The sequence below is a fragment of the Mesocricetus auratus genome, unplaced genomic scaffold (genome assembly GCF_017639785.1).
Source record: "Mesocricetus auratus isolate SY011 unplaced genomic scaffold, BCM_Maur_2.0 Super-Scaffold_100020, whole genome shotgun sequence".
Taxonomy (NCBI): Eukaryota; Metazoa; Chordata; class Mammalia; order Rodentia; family Cricetidae; genus Mesocricetus; species Mesocricetus auratus.
In genome coordinates this window covers 28620025-28643924 of record NW_024429201.1, presented here as the reverse complement: position 1 = coordinate 28643924, position 23900 = coordinate 28620025, and the positions used below count along the sequence as shown (strand labels likewise).

General features: G+C 36.7%; 1 protein-coding gene across 10 annotated transcripts in view; it reads right to left on the bottom strand.

Moving 5' to 3' along the window:
• Window positions 1–23900, bottom strand: part of Xrcc4 (X-ray repair cross complementing 4) — a 186769-nt gene that overhangs the window by 78961 nt on the left and 83908 nt on the right. For 5 of the 10 annotated variants that reach the window (XM_040729048.1, XM_040729050.1, XM_040729045.1 and 2 more), the window contains exons 5-6: window positions 23233–23385; window positions 21664–21820 (exon numbers count right to left, since the gene is read on the bottom strand). In XM_040729048.1, the coding sequence (XP_040584982.1) occupies window positions 21664–21820; window positions 23233–23385 (310 nt within the window). The remainder of the gene's footprint in view (window positions 1–21663; window positions 21821–23232; window positions 23386–23900) is intronic. The other 5 variants (XM_021223431.2, XM_013126689.3, XM_021223430.2 and 2 more) reach the window with 1 other exon arrangement.

Sequence of the window (23900 nt, the reverse complement as noted above, 5' to 3'; positions counted from 1 at the left end):
TCTTCACAGAAGGTCATGTCTTTGTATTTAGCTGATCTTTAAGTCATGTGTCAGGTTACCCTGATTCAAACAACAAATAATAAAAAACATAAAAAACTTGGCTCTTAGATTTCAGTTTACTTTACTTTAAATATTGTAAGTTCATGTAAAATAGTCAGCATTTATTTAACAATAAAATACAGTTATTACGAAAAAAGGAAAGACCTTCAAACAGTGAGCCATGAAAAATACTGGGCTTTCATGTTACTTAAATATGAGTTCAGCTGAACATGATGGCATGTGCCTCTATTCCAGCACACATGAGAGACAGGCATACAGGCATGTATGTGTAAAGAATCTGCCTTTTCCACTTAATCATTGTTTGTTCTTGGATAAATTATGTAACCTTCCTTTTACAAGAGAGAGTTGTAAGGCCTGATATTGATTGTGGTCAAGGTGAAAACCGATAAATTACAGAAAGCAACTAGCTGCACAATCATCTACAAACAACACACAGAATCAATCCTGACTGAATTGTCCATCATTCTTTCTGACCAATAAGCTCCAAGATTAAATGTCCTTGCCTTTGAACAAGAAACAACTTAAGTAATCCTAGTTAGCCTAATTGATGCACTGTTTGGAAAGGGAGATAAGAATTACATAGACAGATATGGAGAAAATTCTACAACATTCAATTTTTATAGCAAAATTAATAAGCATCTTTAAAGAGAAGTACCAGTGCTCCAGTGAGTAAGGATACACATACCTGGGAATAGTGAGAGTTCAGTTACTGCCTAGATATTTTAGCTTTAGGCAACAGTGCTGTGTAAATCTTTATGGAACTTTCTTAAAGATATTTTCTTACAGATGTACTATGAAAGCATTTGGATGCTTCAATTTGATAAAAACATGCACAGTCCCCCATAAATGTAAATTACTATGCCAGGGCTGGGATTGTAAACTATGATTCACTGTTTTCTTACAGTTCAAAATCAGGCAAGCATACAATTAACCAAAACAGCACCGCTGCACATCATGGATGCAGAAAGACATTTGTAAAAAGTGACTGATATAGGGCTGGCAGGACATTGTCACTATTTATTATTATGGAACTATTTTATGGAGGTACAGTCTGCACCAAGGCTTTTAAAAAGCATCCCAGGATAGTTTCAGGGAAAAAAAAAGATAATAAGGGATGAAACAGTTATTTGAGGTGGCATCCAACAGCTTGATTAAACCAGGATGAACTGCTATTAAAAGAGGCACACTGTGTGGTAAGTCAGTAAAAACACCTCACTGAATGTCACAAAGCCCAACAGCCAAAGGAATTGTGACTCACTTAACTGTAATAAATGACAAATCCAGGGAAGTAGCTCTCCCAGGCAACTTAGAATCCATCCTAGTGCATCCGTGAGTAAGTGGCAAACTAGCCAAAGGACAGAGGAAGAATGGAGTCTTTTAGGCTACTTTGGCTATAACACAATGTTAAGTAAATGTCCCAAGACTTGAAGAAAAACAACTGGTAAAAACCATACTTTGTCCTTCTGAAATGTTCAGGAATATTTAATTGTGCCAAATTAAAGTATTGACTGCTGGATTTTGTAGTTATATAATTGTGTTCAAATAAACTATTAGTCTGTCTTCATGGTATGAGATCTAACAATAAGAGTCCAAGTCTGTCAACAATATACAAACAACATCAAAACAACTCAGCAGGTAGGCTATTTAAAATATAATCTGATTAAACTTCATTCATTGTGTTTGTCTAAAATACATTCAATTGTACTACAAAGAACTTGGTCACAATTTATAAAATTTTAAAAACACTACTGCTAATAAGATAACCATGGGTGATGTGGGAAAAAAGTTTTTGCAACATAAACTTTTACTTACAAGAATAAAATTCCTAAGAAGAACAGCAGTCTATGTTCTATAAATTGCAAATACTTTTACATGTGTAACTTCCAGACTTTCGAATTAAGATGGCTATGCTACACCTCCTTATGGACACGCATTTTCAATTTTCACCATGCTCACAGTGTAATAAAAAAGAATTAAGGTGTTTAAAAGACGGATTCATGGTTAAGAATATGTGCGGATTAATCATCGGGACCAGAATTTAAATCCCAGTTCACACATCAGTTGGCTCATAATGCTTTTAACACTGGTCCAAAGCACTAGATACTCTTATCTAGATTGAGTGGGCATTGTACAAATACACAGATACATGTACATATATGCACACACACAAATAAAACAAAATAACCTTTCAAATTAAGATGCAGTGACATCTAACATACATGAGCTATTATAATTTATGTGCTATTTAAGCAAGAAGATAGAACATAAACCAAGGAACCTCATGGAAGCAAAATGAGTACTTACAGCAGAGTGGCAGAAATCCTTAGACTCATGAGGAAATGCTACTTCAAGAGATACCTTACTTTCCCTCCATAAGACAAGAGAGTATATTAGTAAATTCTAAGATTAATATTTAATTTTAATTCTTTGGTCTTTACACATGAAAACAAGCAAGAGAAAAGCATTAATAAAATAGTGGGCTCTGCATCCTTGGTTCTCAAAGCAATGTGTTTCATATTCTAAAGTAAAACTGTCAATCACACTTTGTGATGTAAGTTTTAAAATCTTAGGTTTGAATATAAGACTTTCTAACCATGTGTTTCTGGAAAGCTGTCCGTGTAACTAGTAGATATTATTCCTTTTTTCAACATCTTATATATTTTACTAAGTGCTTTAAAATTTCATACATGCATGTATATAGTATATTTAGATGACTGTCACTCTCACCCTCTATGGTAGTTTGAATTTAATTCTTGGATCTTGTTGGAGGAAGTGTGTCCCTGTGTGGGCAGGCTTTGAGATTTGCTATGCTCAGGATACCGCCCAGTGTCTCAGTAAATTTCCTCTTGCTGAAAGATGTAGGTCTCTCAGCTATTACTACAGTACCACATCTGCCTGCACACCACCAGCCTCCCCATCATGATAACAATGAACTGAACCTCGGAAACTGCTATTGATCCACCCTAAGTAAATGTCTACTTTATAAGAGTTCCTGTGGTCATGGTGTCTCTTCACAGCAATAAAAGCCCTAAGACAACCTCTTTTATTTTCATCCCAATCCCACCTCATCATGCCCCCCCTGCTCTTTCCCATATTTTGTCTTTGGTTCATGTTTTCTGAGGCATTGAGTTTAACCAGGGCCATGTGTGATTGTGTTTTGAAACTATCAACTGTAGTGTGGTGGATTTATTTATTTCAGGACAGTGTCAGCCACTTCTCCAGAATCCAGCAGTAGCCAATAGTGCATCAGGGAGTGGTAAGGACACCTCTGTCCCTCCCCAATCTATGATAAAAGTATTTATGGATGCAGTGTTGTGCAGGCCTATTGCAGGAATCCACTACAATAAAAGATCATGACCACACTGCCTATTTCACACTTATGGCATTTCACAGCCCTTCTCTGAATCCTAGATATCATACATATGCCTCAACTCTGTTTTCCTGCATTGTTCCCTGAGCCTCAGGGAGGGTGGTATGACCTGTTTAGGGCTGATAGTCACTAATTCCCAGCATCTTAAACATCCCTGTGTCTCTGCATTAAGCATCATTCACTGTGCAGGGAAGTTAAGATTAAGACTGAATGTGTATAAATATAAAAAGTAATATCCAGAAGACATTTTGGTGCTGTCAATTTAGTTAAACACCAGCAATAAGATCATCCCTTGGACATAACATCAGTACATTCCTGGACTTTTGGTTGAACTCTCAGTACCAGTAATGAATTTCCTCCCGTGGAATGGGCATTTAAATGAAGCAGAGAATGCTTGGTTGTTCTTATAACACTTGCCTCACTATTTTACTGGTAGACACCTTTTACCTGGCAGGTTAATGCTATAGCTCACAGGGTTCTAAGCAGGGTAAGACCATTGATGTCTTTCCTCCTCTTGGGGAGAAGGCATGAGGGGGTGACTGGGAGGAGTGGAGGGAGGAGAAACTGAGGTTGGGAAGTATTCAAAACAACAAAATAATAAAGTAAAATTTTAAAAACTATGAAAAATTTAAAAAGTAAAGTCACATTACAAAAGCTTATACCTTTTTTCTAAATGAGGGATAACAGCTTCTCAGGAAAAATTAAAACTAATATTTGTAAGCATTCCAAAATTAATAGTTTTTAAAAATATAATTTTGATATCTTTCAATCAATGCTAGAAGTATCACAAAAAGCATGAGAGCTTTCATAATTTCATAACTCCCAATCATAAATGCTAGAAGTATCACAATGAAACCTGTTAGGATATGAAAATTCATAAAAAGACAAAAGAACACTTAAAAGTAAGGAAGCCTTTATTTGAGCAGACATTATTCATTATAGATATAATATCAATAAAAAGCAATTCTTTTATAAAAAGATGAATTTAAAAGTATAGAATAACTAATTCTCGTCTTTAAATTTTCACTCTTATGATCAGTTGGAAAGTAATTAACTTTTTAACAAGGTTAAATATTGAAATAATGCAAATGATGCATGTTCTTTGTATTCCTGAATTAGTGAAATTGCTTTTAATAACCACATTAAAGTCAATAATTTACAAGCAAGAAAACTTTAATTTTTATTAACTCATTGTATTTGAGTTTCTTTGGTTATAAAAACCCTCTTTAACAAAAAAATACTTATTGTGGAATTAAGATAATTTTTATATTTCTCTCATCCAAATTTATCTTCCTGCTTCTGGTTAGTATTAAATTTTCCCACTCAAACAAGACCCCAGGAAAAGTATTCAAAAGAAGGGAAGGTCTTAGCTCTTGCTTCACAACCCATCAGTGGTCCTTCCAGTGAATGACCCTGGAGGCACACTTGATGTACTGTCATCACGGTCACGGCCATTGGGCCCAGCAACACTAAGGTCACCAAGATGACGTACTGAAGACAACGTACAGCTGGCTTAATAATCTTTCTTAATGCATCTTGTAGTCACCACAGTATCAACCAAAATAGTGTCTGAGAGTTTACCACATGTGCGAGTGTGTCCTAATGCAAGTTTGGCTCATACAAGGAAACTCTTCATGTCTCCATTCATGCTGGGACCAAATTTCCATTTCCCTCCTAATTCTTTAAAAAACGCCAGTGATAGGCAATAGCAATTTTTTTATTATGAAGGACAGAAAGAGAACACTACATACACTTTCTGTGCTCCAGAGGATCTTTCTGTTTCATCTAATTACCACTTGGTGCACTTAAGTACTGCTGAAAATATGTCAATTAAATGTCCAAATGAGCTGGTCTCTGTTTCTGTGTACCATAGGGACTATGAAGATTAGACTGGTGGACACGAGACTAACAATATTTGATCTCTAGTGACACACAGATTCTAAGTTTCAAAAATTCTGTGAATGATATGACATGTAGTAATAGCTTATTTGTGTTCGTTTTCTAATTATTTGAGTACATGCTCATGATCTTGGGAGGCAGAGGAAGGAGGATCTCAGTGAGTTCAAGGCCAGCCTGATCTACAGAGCAAGTTCCAGGACATCCAGGGCTACACAGATAAGCCCTGTCTCAAAAAAGAAAAATCATCCAGTGCTCAATTCCCTTATACAAGATAGTATAATATTTTTATATAATCAAATACATTTGGCTTTATAATATAAATCACATCTAGATTAACTAAAATACCCATAGCATTATAAATCTTGTATAAATCGGTTTTTTGCTAGATAATTTCAAAACAATGCTATTTATATGAAGTTGGTTGAGTGAATAGTTGAGAAACTCGCCAGCAAACAGCAACTGAATATACAGGCGACTATGCGCAGGTGATATGTGCATACAATACATGTTATATAAGGGACTTGAATATCACAGGTTTTTATCTCTGTAAGAAACACTGAGAAGAAGGGGGAAAGGGAGGAGGAAGACTGAGTCAGGGGAAGAATAGAGGAGAGCAAGATAAGAGATACTATAATAGAGCCATTATAGGTTTAAAGAGAAATCTGGCACTAGGGAAATGTTCAGAGATCTACAAGGATGACCCCAATTAACAATAGTGGAGAGGCTACCTAAAATGCCCTTCTTCGATAATGAGATTGATGAGCACCTTATATGCCACCCTAGAGCCTTCATCCAGCAGCTGATGGAAGCAGAAGCTGACACCCACAGCTAAACACTGAACTGAACTCCTGGAATCCAGTTGCAGAGAGGGAGGAGTGATGCGCTAAGGGGTCAAGACTCACAGGAACAGCTGACCTGGACAAGGGGAAGCCCATGAACCCCAGACTAACAGCAAGGAAACCAGCATAGGAGTGATTCAGACACCCTGAACGTGGATGTAAGTAAGGAGACCTTGGTAATCTATAGCGCCCCAGTAGTGGATTAGTATGTATCCCTAGCATAAAAATGAACATTGGGAGTCCACTCCACACAGAGGGATACTCTCTCAGCCTAGACATATGGGGGCGGGTCTAGGCCCAGCTCCAAATAACATGACAGACTTGGAAGATTCCCCATGGAAAGCCTCAACCTCCCTGGGGAGCAGAAAGGGGATATGACAAAGGGTTAGTGGGGGTGACGGAGGAGAGGAGGGTGAGGGATTGACATGTAAAACAAACTTGTTTCTAATTTAAATAAAAATAGAAAAAAACCACTGAACATAATCTCTTGTAGATACAAAGGGATAGAGATACATCTTTACTCATCACCTTCTTCCAAGGGTCACAAACATGCATTTAAGAAGCAACACAGGCTCTATGATGATAGCTGGGGTATTCAACAATCTGATCCACAACCAAGCACCTGGCCAAAATCTGGGAATCCATTAGAAGAGAGAGAGCAGTAAGGGAGGCCAAGAACATGAAGGAGATATCTACAGAGGCAGCTGAACCAAGCTTGTGGAAACTCATGAACCCTGGACTAACAGCTGTGCAGCCTCTATGGAACTGAATTTGGCCCTTTTATGTAGAAGATAGTTGTGTGTTGTGGAGCTTGGTCTATATGAAAGACCCCATGAAGTACAACCAGGATATATCCTTGGTGCATGAGTTACTTGTTGGAGCTGATTCCCTATTAGGCCTTATCTCAGCAGAGAGGGGTTTGGTCCTTCCCCAGTTTAATATACCAGACTTTGTGAACTCCCCATGGCATTCCTTGTCCTTTGAAAGGGAGAAGTGTATGTGTGTGGGGGGCCGGGGGGAGATTGGGGAGTAGGTCCAAGAGAGCAGGAGGACAGGATGGGAGGGAAAACTTCGATTGGAATGTAAAATGAAATTTTAAAATAATAAAAAAAGAAGCAACAAAGGGGCTGGGAATTTACCTCAGTGGTAGAGTGCTTGCCTGCAAGGCACTAGTTTGGTCCTCATCTCCAAGGGAAAAAAGAAGATGCAACACAAATAACAGTAATGGAGGAGAATGGGAGTCACATGTAAGATATAAGGAATTGTTGCAATCTTCTACAGAACCCATGCCTTCTTTCAATGCATTTATATACAACATTACATGAAAAACTTAATACCAAAGCAAAACCAGAATGTACTAGCTTACTTTAATAAAAGGAATCATCATTTTATAACTTTTAATTTCATCTAGGTCATGCATTTAAATTACAAAATAGCATGCTTGTTTCCATATCTTGAACAGTGATGGGACAAACAGTGCCTTACTCTGTTTTCTGTTTGGACACTCTACAAAACACTCTGTATCCATCTCCTTACTAAATTCCTACTCTCAACTTAGCTTCACTCTCTTCTACCCTTCCTCAGTTTTCCCACAGGCTTAAATTTGGCACTTTGGGTTCACATTGTGTCTTTCATCTGGCCACCCTCCTTGTGACCTTTCTCATCCACACAGCACACATTCAGTTCTGTCTGGAGAACCTGCTGATATCCATCCTTCACACATCCCAGGCTCTCAGAGTTAAGCTGCAGTGAGCACTGCATCAATGCTGGTGGGCTGGCAGCACTCCAGAACTTCATCATGGGTAACCTTCTCTATCCTTTTGATCTTAAATATGCCTTATAAGTGACAATGATGAATTAGCTTAAGGGACCAGATGTGCTGTTTGTGGTAGAGATCCTTGTCACAGAAACAGAAGGTGAGAATTCTATATTAGGCATTATTGTACTTCAGCTGATTTGCACATTGCTATGTTCACACCAACCTTTGTTTCAACTCATCTGTGATCTGATTTAGAGGATCATTGCAGATGTGAAGCTTCCCTTTCCTAGGACAAACTCATAAGTGTTGCGGGTTTTGTTTTCTTCCCTGAGTACTGGTGCCTGAGCCCACACCTCATCCATGGGAGGTATCAGTCTTCCACTGAACTGCAGCTCTGGATATATTTTTTACTACAGTTAATTGTGTTATGCATGTAATATACAGTGATGCCTATACTCACATTTAAACATGAGCCTTTAGATCTAAGAGTCTAAATATTAAATTAAAAGCTTCACAAAGACTTGGTATTTATTCTATAAGTTCAGAATAAGCATGAGGTGGGACATTTTGCACAGAAATTATGAGAAATATGATGAGAAGAAACATAACGTGAGTCTTTAAAAATGTGGCTAGTACAAAGTATGGAAGTACCAACTTTGTAATAGTCACACATTTAAAATAAAAAAGAAAACTGAATTTCTAGTTCAGCAATAAAATACTGGGTTTAAAAAAAGACTTGCAGCATTATTTGTAATAGCCAGAACTTGGAAGCAACCTAGATGTCCCTCAACCGAAGAGTGGATAGAGAAAACGTGGTACATTTACATAATGGAGTACTATTCAGCAGAAAAAAACAATGGAATCCTGAGATTTGCAGGCAAATGGATGACACTAGAAGAAATCATCCTGAGTGAGGTAACCCAGTCACAAAAAAGTGAAACATGGCATGTACTCTCTCATATATGGATTTTAGACATAGATCTGGGGAGTGCCAGCCTACAATCCCATGGCCAGAGAGTCCGGGAAACAGAAACTTCATTTAGTGGCTCATGGAAGAAGAGGCAGACTCCCTAGGTTAAGTACTGAGCTGAACTCAAGAAAGCCAGTAACAGAGAGGGAGGACTGATGACCAAAGGGATTAAGACTGGGCTGGTTTAACCCCCAGAAACAGTTGACCTGACAAAGGTTAACTCTTGAATCCCAGGCTGATGCCTGGGAATCCAGCATGGGACTGATCAAGACCCCCCTGAATGTGGGTGTCAGTGAGGAGGCCTAGGTAATCTATTGAGCCTTGGGCAGCAGATCAGTACTCATCCCGAGTATACACACGGACTTTGGACTCCCATCCAACAATGTGAGGTGCACTCTCACCCTGAACTCTTGGGGGAGGGTCTAGGCCCTGCCCTATATGAAACAACAGACTATGGACACCCCCATGGAGGGCCTCACCTTCCCTGGGGAAATGAGGGGATAATGGGGGGGTGTTGGGGGGGAGGGCATGGGAGGAGGGGAGGGAAAGGGAGAGGGACCTGGAACTGACTTGTGAAGCAACCTTGTTTCTTATCTAAATTTAAACTGAAAAATAATTAAAAAAAAGACTTGCAGTATAAAAAAAGACAATTTAATATACCTACATAGATCCAAAATAATATTCTAACACATAATATAAACTGCATTAAGGAAACATGTTCTAACTTTTTTCAGAGTAAGTCATACTAGAAGATTTTTAGTACTTTGGAAATAACATATAGTATATTTACAACATATCATGATTTGTACCAATCATAATTACGCCCTTAATAGTCCCATGTGGGTAGTTGCTACCTTACTGGATAACAAAATTCTAGCCAGGTCACTAAGTAAATGAATGAAAAGGAACAAATTCAGCTTTCTGCTTGAAGGCTTCTAGATCTTTCAAGATCACACTCCAGGCTTCAGTTCTCATATAGTATAGTATCTTAATCCAGTCTTTTTAGATTAAATGGTATTTTTTAGGTTAATATAGTTCTGAGTCTCTTTTTGAGAAAACAAAAAAATTGGGTCCTTGCTCCAAACAAATGGTCATTTTTATTGATATTGGTTGAATCTTTTACCTTTTTTCTATAAACACACACACACACACACACACAAGACAAAAACAAACAAAAGAAAACTATTCATAATATAGAAAGATGGCTCAGTGTGTAAAATCACTTGCCACCTAGCCTGTATGCCCGAATTCAATTCCAGACACCCACAGTTTGCAAAGAGAGAAATGATTGCCATAAGTTATCCCTTTCTAACCTCCAAATGAGAGAGAGAACAGGGGTGGGGGTGGGGAATATGTGTGTGTGTGTGTGTGTGTATTTATTTATTTACATACACACAAAAGCGAATTTAAAATTAAGAATCTTAAGTAAGATAATGTGTTTATGTAGATAATAACATTGTGGGCCATAATTCAATATGGCTGATATCTGTTTTGTTTTGTTTTTTTTTTAAGGTGGCTTTGATAGAGTTAGAGGTAAGGAGATGACATGATTGATTACACAGGGAGAAGAAAGTAGCCTGCTGGCCAGGCTGTCAGCAGGGACCTGGAGTAGATCCTTCTTCCAGAGTCCCCAAGAACAACCACTCTGCAAATATCTTGAGTTTAGATTTATAGCCTTCAGAACCACAAGAAAACCTATTTCTATTACTTCAGCACACAGCTTATTACTCTGTTAGCAGTTGTAAACTGAAATAGACGTATCCTCTAAACAATTTCAGAATTTTATATTAGTAATTCAAACTGAGATGACAATAAAAGAGCATTTGTGTAGTGTTTCTACAATTCATGTCTATTCATTCTATCAACTAACTTTTGTCTTAAGTCAATTCCAGAGCACTTCTCCTATTATAATGGCAAAATAAGATATTTAATTGCCCTCAAATTCCTGAAGGTCTCTGTATTCTGAAGTTTAATGTTTGTATCCACTATTTTAAGATCCCCGTCACTACACGTCTTCTTACCATAGTAACACAGCAACTCTCTCCTAAGGAAATACTCATCTTTTAGAGACATCCTTGTTTTCACTCTAGTACTCAGCAAGTGGCCATCATCAGAACAGTGTTTCTCACATAGGTTTCTTCTGACACTTCTAACATTCATTGAAAACTGTTTATAGATCTTTTGAGTTTAAAACGTGACATGGGACCTAACTAGGTACTCTGAATGTTGGTGATAGTTATATGACTTAATATGTGGTCGGGGCTGGAGTGGCAGTGTCACCAGGACCTATCCGAGGTGCATGAACTTGCTCTTTAGAGACGATTCCTATGGTGGGATACCTTGCTCTGCTGATACAAGAAATAGGCTTGGTCCTGTCTCAGCTTCATATGTCAGACTTTGCTGAGTCCTCAAGGAAGGCCTTTTACCCTCTGAGGAGAGGATGGGGGGAAGGGGGTGAGAAAGCACATAAGAACTAGAAAGCAGGGAGAAGGGCTGAAAAGGGTTTCTTCTGATGAAGACATAGCCATTGAGTCAGAAATGCTCAGCACTTCCAGCTACTGGCATTGGATCTGTGTGAAAATGAGCCTTCTCAACAATCGGATGAAAGCAGTGCTCCTGAGGCCTTGCTACTCACTGCTGAACTACTAGCTCCAGACAAATTCCTGGTGTGTGGAGAATCGCTGCTTCAATTATACACACACACTGATGGCCATACAAAAATCAGATGGACAGTTTCAGTTCAGTAGTTACACAGACAGCCAGGATTACCTTAAATGAGTCACAAAGTAAAAGCTATGGACTTGTAGGGATGGGCAGGGGATCAGAGGATGTGAGAAAAGAGTAATAGGAACATATTGCTTATATGAATGAAACTTTGAAACAACAGAGTCAATCTACAGATCCCCTAAAGACAAGGTCTCTACCATATGAGAACTGGCCTTGGCTATACATAGTGTGGTTAAAAAACAGTGTGGTAGTCCAGACAATCATAGATTAGGATCTGCTAACCATAGGCTTCCATCTTCCAGAGTTAGCCCCTTGAGCTTTGCTTTGTGCCTCATGACCAAGATGCTGTCAACCCATGTCTGTGTTCTCGATTCATGACAATACCGAAGTATAAATTTTTCTCTATTAAAAACAAAACAAGGTAAGCCAGAACAAAACCTACTAACCCGGGGCCAGAGATATGGCTCAGTGGTTAAGAGCACTTACTGCTCAGGCAGAGAACCAGTTTGGTTCCCAGCACAGACTCTGAAGCCCACAACCACCCTTAGCTGCAGTTCTACAGGTTGTATTTGTGCTCTCTTTGGGCTCAATGAACTCTTCATGTGTGCAGTTCATATACATGCATACACACATGAAATAAATTTGTTAAAGAAAAAGACAATGCAACATGCTTCTCTGAAGTGTTTGGAAGTTTCCTTCTCATCAGCAATGTGCAACAGGTCAATCTCCTCCACATTTTTTCCAGTACTTGACTTAATCTACATCTTTTCTAAATAACATTGGATTTTATTTTGGGAAATTTACATTTCCCTCATGACTAATATTTTCAATTGATTTTCATTTGCTTATTAGCTATTAGTGAGTACTGTATCATCTTCAATGAGATGCCAATTTAAGTCTTTTGCTAACATCATATTAGGTTGCTTATTTTCTTCTTATTTAGGCACAGGGTTCTTTATTTAAGAAACAAGTCCCTTGTCGAATACATGACTTGCAAATACTTCCTCCTAAATTATGGCATTTTCTTAAGTGTCCTTTGAGCTACAAAAGTTTTTATGATAAAGCACAATCCATTTTTGTCTGCTGTGTATTTTGCTTTTGATAGTATAAGAACTAAGATTATTCTTCCTGTAGGAATATGATCTACTTGCATTAGTTTTAGAAAAATGTTGAGCAAATATTTGTTAATTTACTTGTCAAATTGATAACAAATGTCCAAGTGAAATAGATAAGAACAATCAAACTACCCTTTCTTTGTTAAGTTGTGTTGGTAACTTTGCTAGGGACCAGTTAAGCAAAACTATAAAATTTGTTCACAGACAATTCTGTTCAATTTACGTAATGGTCATCCTTATGCTAATAGTATACTGTCTTAATTTCTACATCTTAGTAGTAACTCTTAAAGTTCTGGGTTTTGTTTTTAGGAATATTTTGACTATTCTGTTTCAGTTTGAATTTTAAGATGGGCATGTCAGTTTCTGCCAAAATATCAGCTGTAATTTTGTTATGAATGTGTGGAAACTAAAATCTGATAAAGTTGGCTGACGTTGACTAAGGAAAATAAAAATTTCCAATCAATAAATTCATAAGCTTTCCAATTAAATTTTTCTTTTTTCATGTTTTGTAGTTTTTAATATACACATTCTGGATTTTTTGTTTGTTTGTTATTCAACTTAGCACTCAGGACTTATTAGTATCACTGTTTTCATAGAACGGGGATTGGATCTAGGATCTCACACATGCTAAGAAAATGTTTATCAGTAGGGATGTGTTCCCAACCCTCATTGTTTTCAATCTCCTCTCCATTTCTTGATTTCTTTTGGTTTCCTCATTGCAAATTATTAGAAATTCGATTGAGTTTATGCACTGTTATCACACATGGATACCATGGTTACTCATTGACTGGCTCTGTTTTAATTCAGTTTCTTAGCTGATAATATCATATCAATAAAGTGGTAGTTCTCATTATTAGCCTATCTGGGGCCTTTTGTTTTTTCTCTCAAGTCATTATTCTAACTGGAACTTGCAATACAAAGTTGACTGAAGTGATGACATGATAAAAGCAGACATCCTCTTTTTGCGGATATGGGGGGGTGTAGTGGTATTTGGTAGCTCACCATCACGTATGATAAATTTATGAGCATCTAACAAATACTGTGATCAGGCTAAGGGAACCCCTTTATACACCCATTTTATTGAGTGTTCCAGTAATGTTTGTGGGAATGTCCAGGTGCTTGTTTTTTGGAGGAGGAATGTATATTGAAATCTCATTTTTGTGTGTGCATTAGTGTATTACCAATGTAAGGTACATTGATAAATTTTAAGATACAAACTATTTTTGCATGATGTATATTTCCTGTCTCTGTTTTCAGTTTGCTAATATTTTGATTGAGTTCTTGTATCTTTGGTTATGAAATATTTAGCTCCATATTTTTCTATCATTTGTGACTTTTACATAATGCTAGCTAATATCGACCTCACAAAATGATTTGGAAGTATTAACTTCTGTTTTCTGAAATACATTTTCAGAGATTGTTACAACATCATTAAATAGCTGAATTCTAAAACTGCTAGGATGCCATCAGAGCCCAGAGACATCTTTGTGGAAATATTTTCAATTACTAATTGCATACTTTTATCTATTGATGTACTCTAGACTGCTGGCAACATATGGAATCGTTGTTCTAGGACAATTTTACACTGTTATTGCTGTTTGTTTTATCTCTGTTTTATGCCCCCTCATGGTGTTACCTTTACTTTATTATACAATTTTCAGGCAAGGGCATCAAGAGATTAAGTATTACATTCCCTTGATATAGTATTTATATTGTTCCATATATTTCATGCTATGTGGATTTCATTTCTTGCTTTAATGCCTACTACAATTTGTCATTATTTCATCTCAGCCTGAAGGATTTCTTTTAGTGTTCCTGGTAAGTAGGTTGCCAATGATGGTCTTATTCTATAAATATTATTTTATTTTAAAATTGGCATATACCATGTCAGGTATAACGATAGCATTTTCAAATAACATTTTCTAGTGGATTTTCCTCCACCTTGACATTTCTTCCCTCACTCTTCTCCTTTGCCCTCTTGCATGTTTCTTGGCCTCTTTTCTGCTTTCCTGTCTTGTTTCTTTTGTACTTCTGCACAACAACCCTATTCTCCCTCGTGTTCTCCTCTTTTGTATAATGTTACATGCACACACCAGATTTTACTCCACTATAAAAATGAAAGTTTGTAATGTATACAAAAATGGGCGGAGCTGGAAAGTGTTACAATAAGCACACTCAGAATGATAAGAACCATGTGCTTCCTCTCATGTGGGCCCTAGTATATGCTGTACATATGCATGTGTGTAAGTGGGTGTAAGTGTAGGCTAAGCCTAAGAAACTGAAAATAAGTATGGTTTTACTTTTTCTTCATTTAGAGGGACTCTCTACTGGATATAAAATTACAAATTCACATTTTCTCTTTAGTTTCCGAACTCTTTCAATGCCATTTCTTTTTCTTCTGGCCTCTTGGTGCTAACAACCCTGGAGGTCCTGAGAAGTAGCAGGTGTTGGGGTTGGCAGTGGCTATCAGATAATCTCCTTCTCTCTGTCCCAGCTTTCAGGCTATGACTTTGTGTATCAGTATGTATCTCTGGTCTTACTCTACTTAGGGTTTAAATATTTAAAATATTTTATTTTTGATGAGACTAAACATCTTGGCTATCATTTTTTCAGGCATTTTCCTTGCTTCCATTTTTTTCTCCTCATGAATTTATATAGACTTTTCTCAGCACAGTTGAGGTTACCCAAAAGGCCTCTGAGAATCTTTTCTTTGGTAATTTTTGTTCTTGGCTCACATAGATTACACACTCTAGTAATCAACCTGCAAGTCTACTGCTTCTCCTTCTGATGCCTTGAATCACCTGTTGAGCTAATCTCATGGACCTGTCATTTTAGCTATTGTATTCTGCAACTTCAGAAATCCCATTCTGTACTTGTGAAACAATAACTTCTATCCTTATTAAGAATCTTTTCATGTTAACATATTATCATGCTCGTTTTTAATTCTTTAAGCATGTTTTCTTAAAATATTTTAATTGTGCTTTGAAGTCTTTTTCTACTATAATCAACATCTGGGGAAAATCTGAAAGATTCTATTGACTCTTTCCTCACTCTCCCCGACTGGGTATGGATCATGGTTTCCTGTCTCTTTGCGTGTCTGGTTTTGTTGAAAACTCATTTATTCACCACTGCCAAGATCATTAATTCCAGCAAGAAATGCCACCAGATGTGGATCTCAACCTCTGGGAAGATCAATTGAGCCTTTTTGGTCCCATGCAAATTAGTTGCCAGTCGTTCTGGTCTGCCAGGTCCCATGAGAATCCCCACACTAAGTTCACAAAAGGGGCACAGAGCAAGAATGGCAGTCCTGGATAAAAATGCAACAGATGGCCAGTTCCTAAACACACTTTATTAGTCTTTCAAGTGTAAGCAATTCTCATGTTCCTGCCTGCCCTTCCTGGATATTCTGAAGTGTCTGTGTTTGTTTGCTTGTTTGTGTGTTTCTTCAATTTTAGATTCATACCTGTTTTGAAAAGCAAGGAGATGCCAGCATTTTTTATTATCTATACAAAGAGACATTTAAAACACAATTTCTTTGTTTCTTCAAGAGCACATAAAAAAGTAACAACAGTTGTCTTGATGTCATACACTTATAAAACAATCTTTTTTATTTAAATTAGAAACAAGCTTGCTTCACATGCCAATACCAGCTCCCTCTCCCTCCCCTCCTCCCCCACTCCCCAACAGCCCCCTAACACCCCACCCAATTCAGTTACACTCTAGTTTCTCTTCAGCACTTATAAATCTCTCCCCTTATAAAACAATCTTATATCTATGGCTCACTGAACATCATGGAAACAGGGGCAGAAACACCAAGTGCACTGGTTAGGAGATTGTGTGGTGTGTATGACGGGAAAGCTGCCCAAAACAATATGTCTGTTTAACAAGCCATGAATAATAATACCAATTGCCAAGCCAATGTTGATAGCAAAATGTCACAACAGGGTGAGAAGTCATGGTTGTTTCTCTCTTAGCTTCTCGATAAAGAGCTCCACACAATTAATGAACGCTAAGAGACAGACAATCAGTCTTCTCCCCTAAAGGGAGATGAAGCATTAATTGATAATACCAAGTGGTCATTTCTAAAAACATAAATAAGCAACAGTAAAAAGCTCACCAGATTATATATATTGTCACTAATTTATATATATTTTATATATCATAAAATAAACTAACATACCTACATGTATAACAGCAGTAATTTTAAGAAAACGTTTATGAATTTGGATTGAGGAAATGCAGAAATGATGAAAATACAGTGCACATATATTGAATTAAAAGACAATTTAAAAACAGCCTAAAGAAATGCCAAGCAGAACAAAGAGATCATTAGAAACATGTACATCTAAATTTTCTCTGCAAACTACATGAAGTCTCACTTGCTCAACTTATGAAGACAGTCTCCAGAGCAAATATCTACACACAGGATCTCTCTAGGAACGAATTGTCCTCATTATCCTCTCATCTATGGCTCTGTTTTCATTGTTAGGGAATTCCAAGTGTTTTATATTTCAACCATATGTTACAAATGTAGCTAACTTATTGTTTTAGAAGGCAGTTAAAAAATTCTTCTATGTGGCCATGGGTAATGAACTGACCTTCCCAGAATTACATTCCCTCTGGAAAAACATATATAATGTAGTTCCTGGCAATAATGCTTAATGTGAAACCCCACTATTGCTATGAAACAACCCGCACTGTCTTCTCAGCAGAGAGAGGTTTTGAAAAATCAAGCTCCCCGTTTAGAATTCTTAAATAAATACATCTATGATAAGGTTGCTGGATAAGATTAAGAGTATATTTATGGTTCCAAGGTTGAGGTTCTGAGTAATCTCTTTGGCAGGACATGTTGCTCTCCCCTGTTTGAGTGGAGATTCACTGTTCAAAGCAACAAGCCCTTTGATACTTAGAAATTTTAGATTCTGTTCTATTTTAAAAAGCAACTGTATCAGTATTCATCTACTGTTTGGCATGGCCATTCATTTATTTTCAAAAAGGCTATTTTTTTACCACACTTCCTTCCAGGAAGCCTAGCAACTAAGTAGAAACCCAAATGACTGACAGAAATTATACAGGGACTTTCCTGTTGGTTAAGAAGCAGGATTAATTAAACTAATGTGCTAAATGTTGGGCAAATAATTATGCAGAGAAATGGACAGAAAGCTTCTTTATTTGTTTTTGATATCTGTGCTGTTTTAGTTTTCACTGAAAGAACAGCAAAGTATAGTAGAAAACTATTTTTGTATTTGAGCTTTCAATTAGGCTAGTTCAAATATTCTGCCAAATTCCATGAGTAAAATGACAATTATTTAAATACATTGTTTATTAAAACTAAATAATCAAGCATACAATTCTTTACAACATGGCTAATTAGGAGTGATTAAATATGTGATTAAAATGTTTCAAAAGAAAAAGCCAATCTTCATGAAATAAATGTAGTTTTCTAGCAAACGTTTAGTTTTTAAACCATACTAAGACCTGAAATGCTTTGAATTTATTAAAATTCTTAGAGTGGTCATATGTAACTAAATTTATTTTCATATAGAGCTCTACCCTTACAGTGTCAACACAGACATGGTATCATATTAAGAGTTCAGAATGAAAAAATATTCATTACATTAAATCAGATACTTGCACACTTACAACATACTATTGCTTTGTGAGGTGATATTATTCATCAAACTAAACTAAGAAGTTTTCTAAATTTGGATACAAAAACACAGTTTCCCGTAGAGAAGGGTGGTTTACAGTATTTATAATAACCCTTCAGGTTCTAATTGAAAAACAAACAAACAAAAAACATTTTAAGGCAGAGGAATGAAGACTACCTAAGAAATTCTTAAAGACATTAAAATTCTCATAGACACCTGGTTTCTCCCCCAAATGATGTGAAGGACTTTGATGGTTCCCTGTGGAGGGCCACATTATCCCCAGGGGAGTGTGGGGGGGGTGGGTTGGGGGCATTGGTGGGGAGCATGGGAGGATGAGAGGGCAAGGGAATGGGGAAATGATATGTAAATAAGAGAGCTTCTAAAATTAAAAACAAAAAATCAGTTAGATGGGATTGAAGGTGGCCCAGTTCTCTCTGTAATCCAAGGTTTCAATATAGTGACTTCAGCTATTTTTGATGTTATAATTTAATCTGAAACAAAACTCTAACAAATTTAGAACATAGTCATAATTTTAGAATGAAGTCATTAATGTTATTTTAAGCTACCTAAAAATTGTGGACAGTAAGATATTCAAAAAGCAAATCTTGATATAGAAAAATATGAACTGCAATGCCTATTACATTTGGGAAAACTTGATGTGGCAGTTTGAAAGTACTTGGGGTAAATTCATGGGAGTGGCACTATTAGGGTGTGGTTTTGTTAGAGTAGATGTGGTCTTTTTGGCAGAAGTGTGTCACTATAGCAGTGGGCTTTGAGGTCTCACATGTTCCCAAGCCATACCTTTTTGTTCAGGATGTAGCCAGTATCACAACTACCTGCATGCAGCCATGCCCTGTCAGGACGATAATGGACCAAAACTTTGAAAATGTAAGCCACATCAATTAAATGGTTTTCTTTTATAAGAGTTGCCATGGTCATGGTGTCTCTTCACAGCATTAGAAATACCAACTAAGACACCTGGAAATCTCTTTAGCCAATATGCTGTTCTGAAGACCATTAGGATCTGTTTATTTTATGCAGTGCTGGGAATTGAAATCCAGGCCTTATACATGCTTGGATGCACTCTACCACTAAGTTTTATCCCTAACTTTTCAAGAAGTTTTTATACTATATAATTTCATGCTATATAAGCATGATACAGTTTATGAGACTGGACTGTTTATCAGGAGTTAGTCTTTAATAACCCAAATGAGAAAGTAAAATTTAAACTTTGGGTATTAAAAGCATGAACATTTTTTATTCATAAAACTATTGCATACACATTTCTATCAAACTACAATATCTAGATCCTACTTATGGATAAATTCATAAAAGTAAAGAGAACTTGCAGAGTGTGTTAGTATCATACCTTTAATCCCAGTAATAAGGAGGCAGAGGTAGGAGAAGTTCTGTGAATTTGAGGTCAGCCTGGTCTACATAGTGAGTTCCAGGACAGTCAGGAATATATAGAGATACCCTGACTCAAAAAAAGTTTAAATGACAATTCACTAGGACTGTGGGAATTTTAATAACTAATAAAAAAGTCACATAAGAAAATTACTACCGAATTCCACAATCAAACACTTTTAGAAATGGCTTTCTGAAAGACAATAAATCTAGTAATCCGTGGTGACTCTTCTCCCACTTTTTTTACTGGAGGGAAGGAAAGTGGGGAAACAGTAATATCTACAACAAAGCCACATGTTTAGTTACATGCAGAGAACATGGTCTCTACTAAAATGCTACAACTCTGATCAAGAAGAAGAGTCAATTCAGACTTGAGTTCATGGCCACAATACAGAGAGCACAAGACCTGCATGAAAATGACTGTGGCATGCACCATGGAATAAGAATATATTCCAGGCTGCAAAACACCCCATAGAACCCAGTAATCTTAGAGGTTCATTCTGTAATCTAACATACAATGTTTTCTCTAGATCTGTGAAATCAAGTTTGGGGTTCAACATCAACAGTTTCAGATCTGAGATTCTTTTTTTTTGTTTGTTTGTTTGGTTTGTTTTTCAAGGCAGGGTTTCTCTGTATTGTTTTGGAGCCTGTCCTGGAACTCGCTCTGTAGACCAGGCTGGCCTCGAACTCACAGAGATCCACCTGCCTCTGCCTCCCAAGTGCTGGGATTAAAGGTGTGCGCCACCAATGCCTGGCTCCTGAGATTCAGTTTTATTAAGACCAAATAATTAAAATTTTAAAAAGACCCAGAGGCTGACATGTTAAATATATAGTTAAGTGGGAGTTATATAAATGACACATAAAACAAAGGAAAATAGGAAATAAACTAACAGAGAAATTCTGTTGAATTTGAAAGACTGCAATTCAATTCCAGCTTTGCTAAGAAAAGGTATAACACATATAAGGCTCTAATCGCTTGTATACAAGTTTAGTGCTATTTTTTTCATCCTCTATATGTGTTGGTAAAATGTGATATGTAAATTTAAAAACAAAACAAAAGTCCATTGCAATTATTAAAAATTATGAAAACTTTAAAATGGAAAGAACATATTCTCTTTTTTGTATTTTCATTACTCTAGAAATAGTTGAAACCATAAAACATAACCAAAACAAACTCAGAAGGTTATATTTATATATTTGTGCATACATATAAATACACATAATAGATGGACAGATGCAAAACTAATTGGAAAATAAATTTTATGCAATATATTCTGATCAGGTTTTCCCTTCCCTGTCTCTGCCCGGATCCTCCCTACCGGCCCACACATTGTACTGCAGTCTTTATTCTCTCTTCGTAAACAAACATGCAAATAAACAAACCAAAACACAACAAAAAGAAGAAACCCATGCACAGAGACACACACACAAGCAGACATGAAACCCACAAAAATCACAAAATCTGAAACCATAACATAGAAGCAAAAGACCAGGAAAATGAAAAACATACATGAAAAATGCCAACTAGACATGTTCTATCTGTCCCTTTTTTCCTTTCTATGAAATTGCAAGCTTTTATGTGAGGAAGAAGAGAAGGTGTCAACTTTACCAAACTCTACAGAGAGCCTAGCTTCATAAGATCTTCAGAGATGGTGATTCTTAGTATATGGATGTATTGTCTTCTCATTCATGCATCTTCATTTAACAATCAAAGTATAGCCCCAGGGTAAGTATGTATGCTTGCTAGCTTTGCCTTGCTGTTGCTAGCTGCTGCAGTCTATGGCAAATATTAATTTTCATGTTATGTTCTTTAAATTTTAGGCTCAAAATATTTGATCAATTCTACAGACAAACAAAATAACTTACTTTGGTTTCTTCTATTAGTAGTAAGCCCAAGTGACACCTTAAGTAAGGTAAGGGTGGCCTCTCACCTGGAGCCGGCACAGAAGCTCCACCATCTTCATCAGCACTTCCTTCATGAATTGCATCTTGCTCAGTTGCGCTCTCAGAACATGTAGCTTCACTGGAAACAGAGGAAAGTAGAAGCAAAAATCATCAGTTCATGCCTGGGTAACTATCTTCCTTACCAGTAAGCAAATACAGAAAATATTCCTGGAAAAAAAGTTCTGATCAGACAGAAATAAAGACCAAGACCCATAAAAGAAAGAGGTTTTATTTTATTTAGTAAACTGTTATTTAGTGTTCACTATTCTGAATTACTTTATCACATTTTATTCTCCTATCAAAACATTATTGCACAAAGTTATCTCTATAGGTCAGTGCTTAGTATTGTAAAAATCTGAAAGTAGTTCTACATTTCTTTAAATTACTCCAAAACTGAAGAATGAAGAGCTGATAAGATTGTTCAGTACCATATGCAAGTAGGCCTCAGTGCCAGACCAGTACCTGACACAAGAAAGACTAAAACTAAATGTTACCTATGTGATTCAAAAACCTTTTTTCATTTCAGAGTCAAGGCAACTCAATCTAATCAATCTGAGGAAATGACTAAAAACACTTAAAATTATCCAAATCTATACCATTTATAATCTATGATTTTTTTCCTTAGGAATCAAGTATATAAATTGTTTCAGAAAGGAAAAAGTGACAATGATGGAAATAAATAACATACTTTCATTGGACAACAGAAATGCCCCATGGAACTTAGCATTTATTAGCTGGATCTAAAGTTATTATCTCTTTGATGTAAAAATCACAGATATGCAACCAACTTACTGCCTTGGAGGAGGTGAAAGGTTTTGTCAACTGACATATTTTTCAATTCATAATGCCTAAGAACTAAACAAATATATTAAACCCTGTCATTCTTAGGGTATTTACTGCTTTGAAGAGGCACTATGACCAAGGGAACTCTTATAAAAGAAGACATTTAATTGGGGTGGCTTGCTTAGAGTTTCACAGGTTCAGTCCATTGGTGGGGAACGTAGGTAGGGACACGCAGGCAGACATAGTGATGAGTACATCTTGACCAGAAAGCAACAGGAAGTGGATTATCACACTGGGAGTGGCTTGAAAATATAGGAACCTTCAAGGCCTGCCTCCATAGATAGTAACACACTTTCTCCAAGAAGACCACATCTACTCCAACAAGGCCATACCTCCCAATAGTGCCACTCCTTTTGGAGGCCAATTTCTTCAAACCACCACAAACTCCATGCCATTTTTATAGATTATGACTGTATGCTGTACTTCAAATGAGACCATGGATGTCATGGAGAAATTGTGTGGAGAATGTATTCGCCCATGCTAGACTGTCTAAACCCAGACTATAAAACAAAGCAAAACAAAACAAAACAACAAATCCAAAAAAACAAAAACCCGCATATTATTAACAGTTGGCATTTACCTTTCCATCAGTTTGTAAAGACATTCTACTTGGGTTTATATCTGGTAGCTAAAGCATAGAGGATGTACCTTTCAGGTTTCAAGTTATTTTCCAGCTGCTGGATTTCACCTAACAACTTATGCAAGCTTCGGATCTTTGTTTTCTTCTCATTCAGCACCAAGATAAATCTTTGATACAGATCAGCCTCCAAGGCTTCTTTGGCAGTCACACATTTCTCAAATCTAAACAAACAAACAAACAGAAAAACAACCAAAAATAAAAACAAAAAGACAACAAGTGAAAAAATCATAAGTCATATAGGTTTTATAGCATTAAAACTATTCAATCTCATCCTCGTGATTTCAAGAAAACTTGAAGGTAAAAATAACTAAGGTCATTTTTGTACATGCATTCAGAAACTTAAATGTTCTAAGGAGAACACTGAACAACCCATAAATGGGTAGAAATATGCTTTTCAAATTAAATGTTCCCACATAATAATGTATTCATACATTGCTTATTTACAAAATATTTTCATGAAAATTTCAAATGGCCAAATATATGATTTTTTTCAGACAGACATTAATTTTACTGTTTATAGGACCAGGTTTGTTTGTTTTTGTTTTTGTTTTCTGGCAAACTTGCTGATTTATTACATGTCTCCAAGAGTACCTGTCCCTTTAAACACACCCTTTCATAGCTGCTCTGAGTCTGTCTTTCAAGATGCCAGGCAGGCAGGCATTAGATGGGTTTGAGA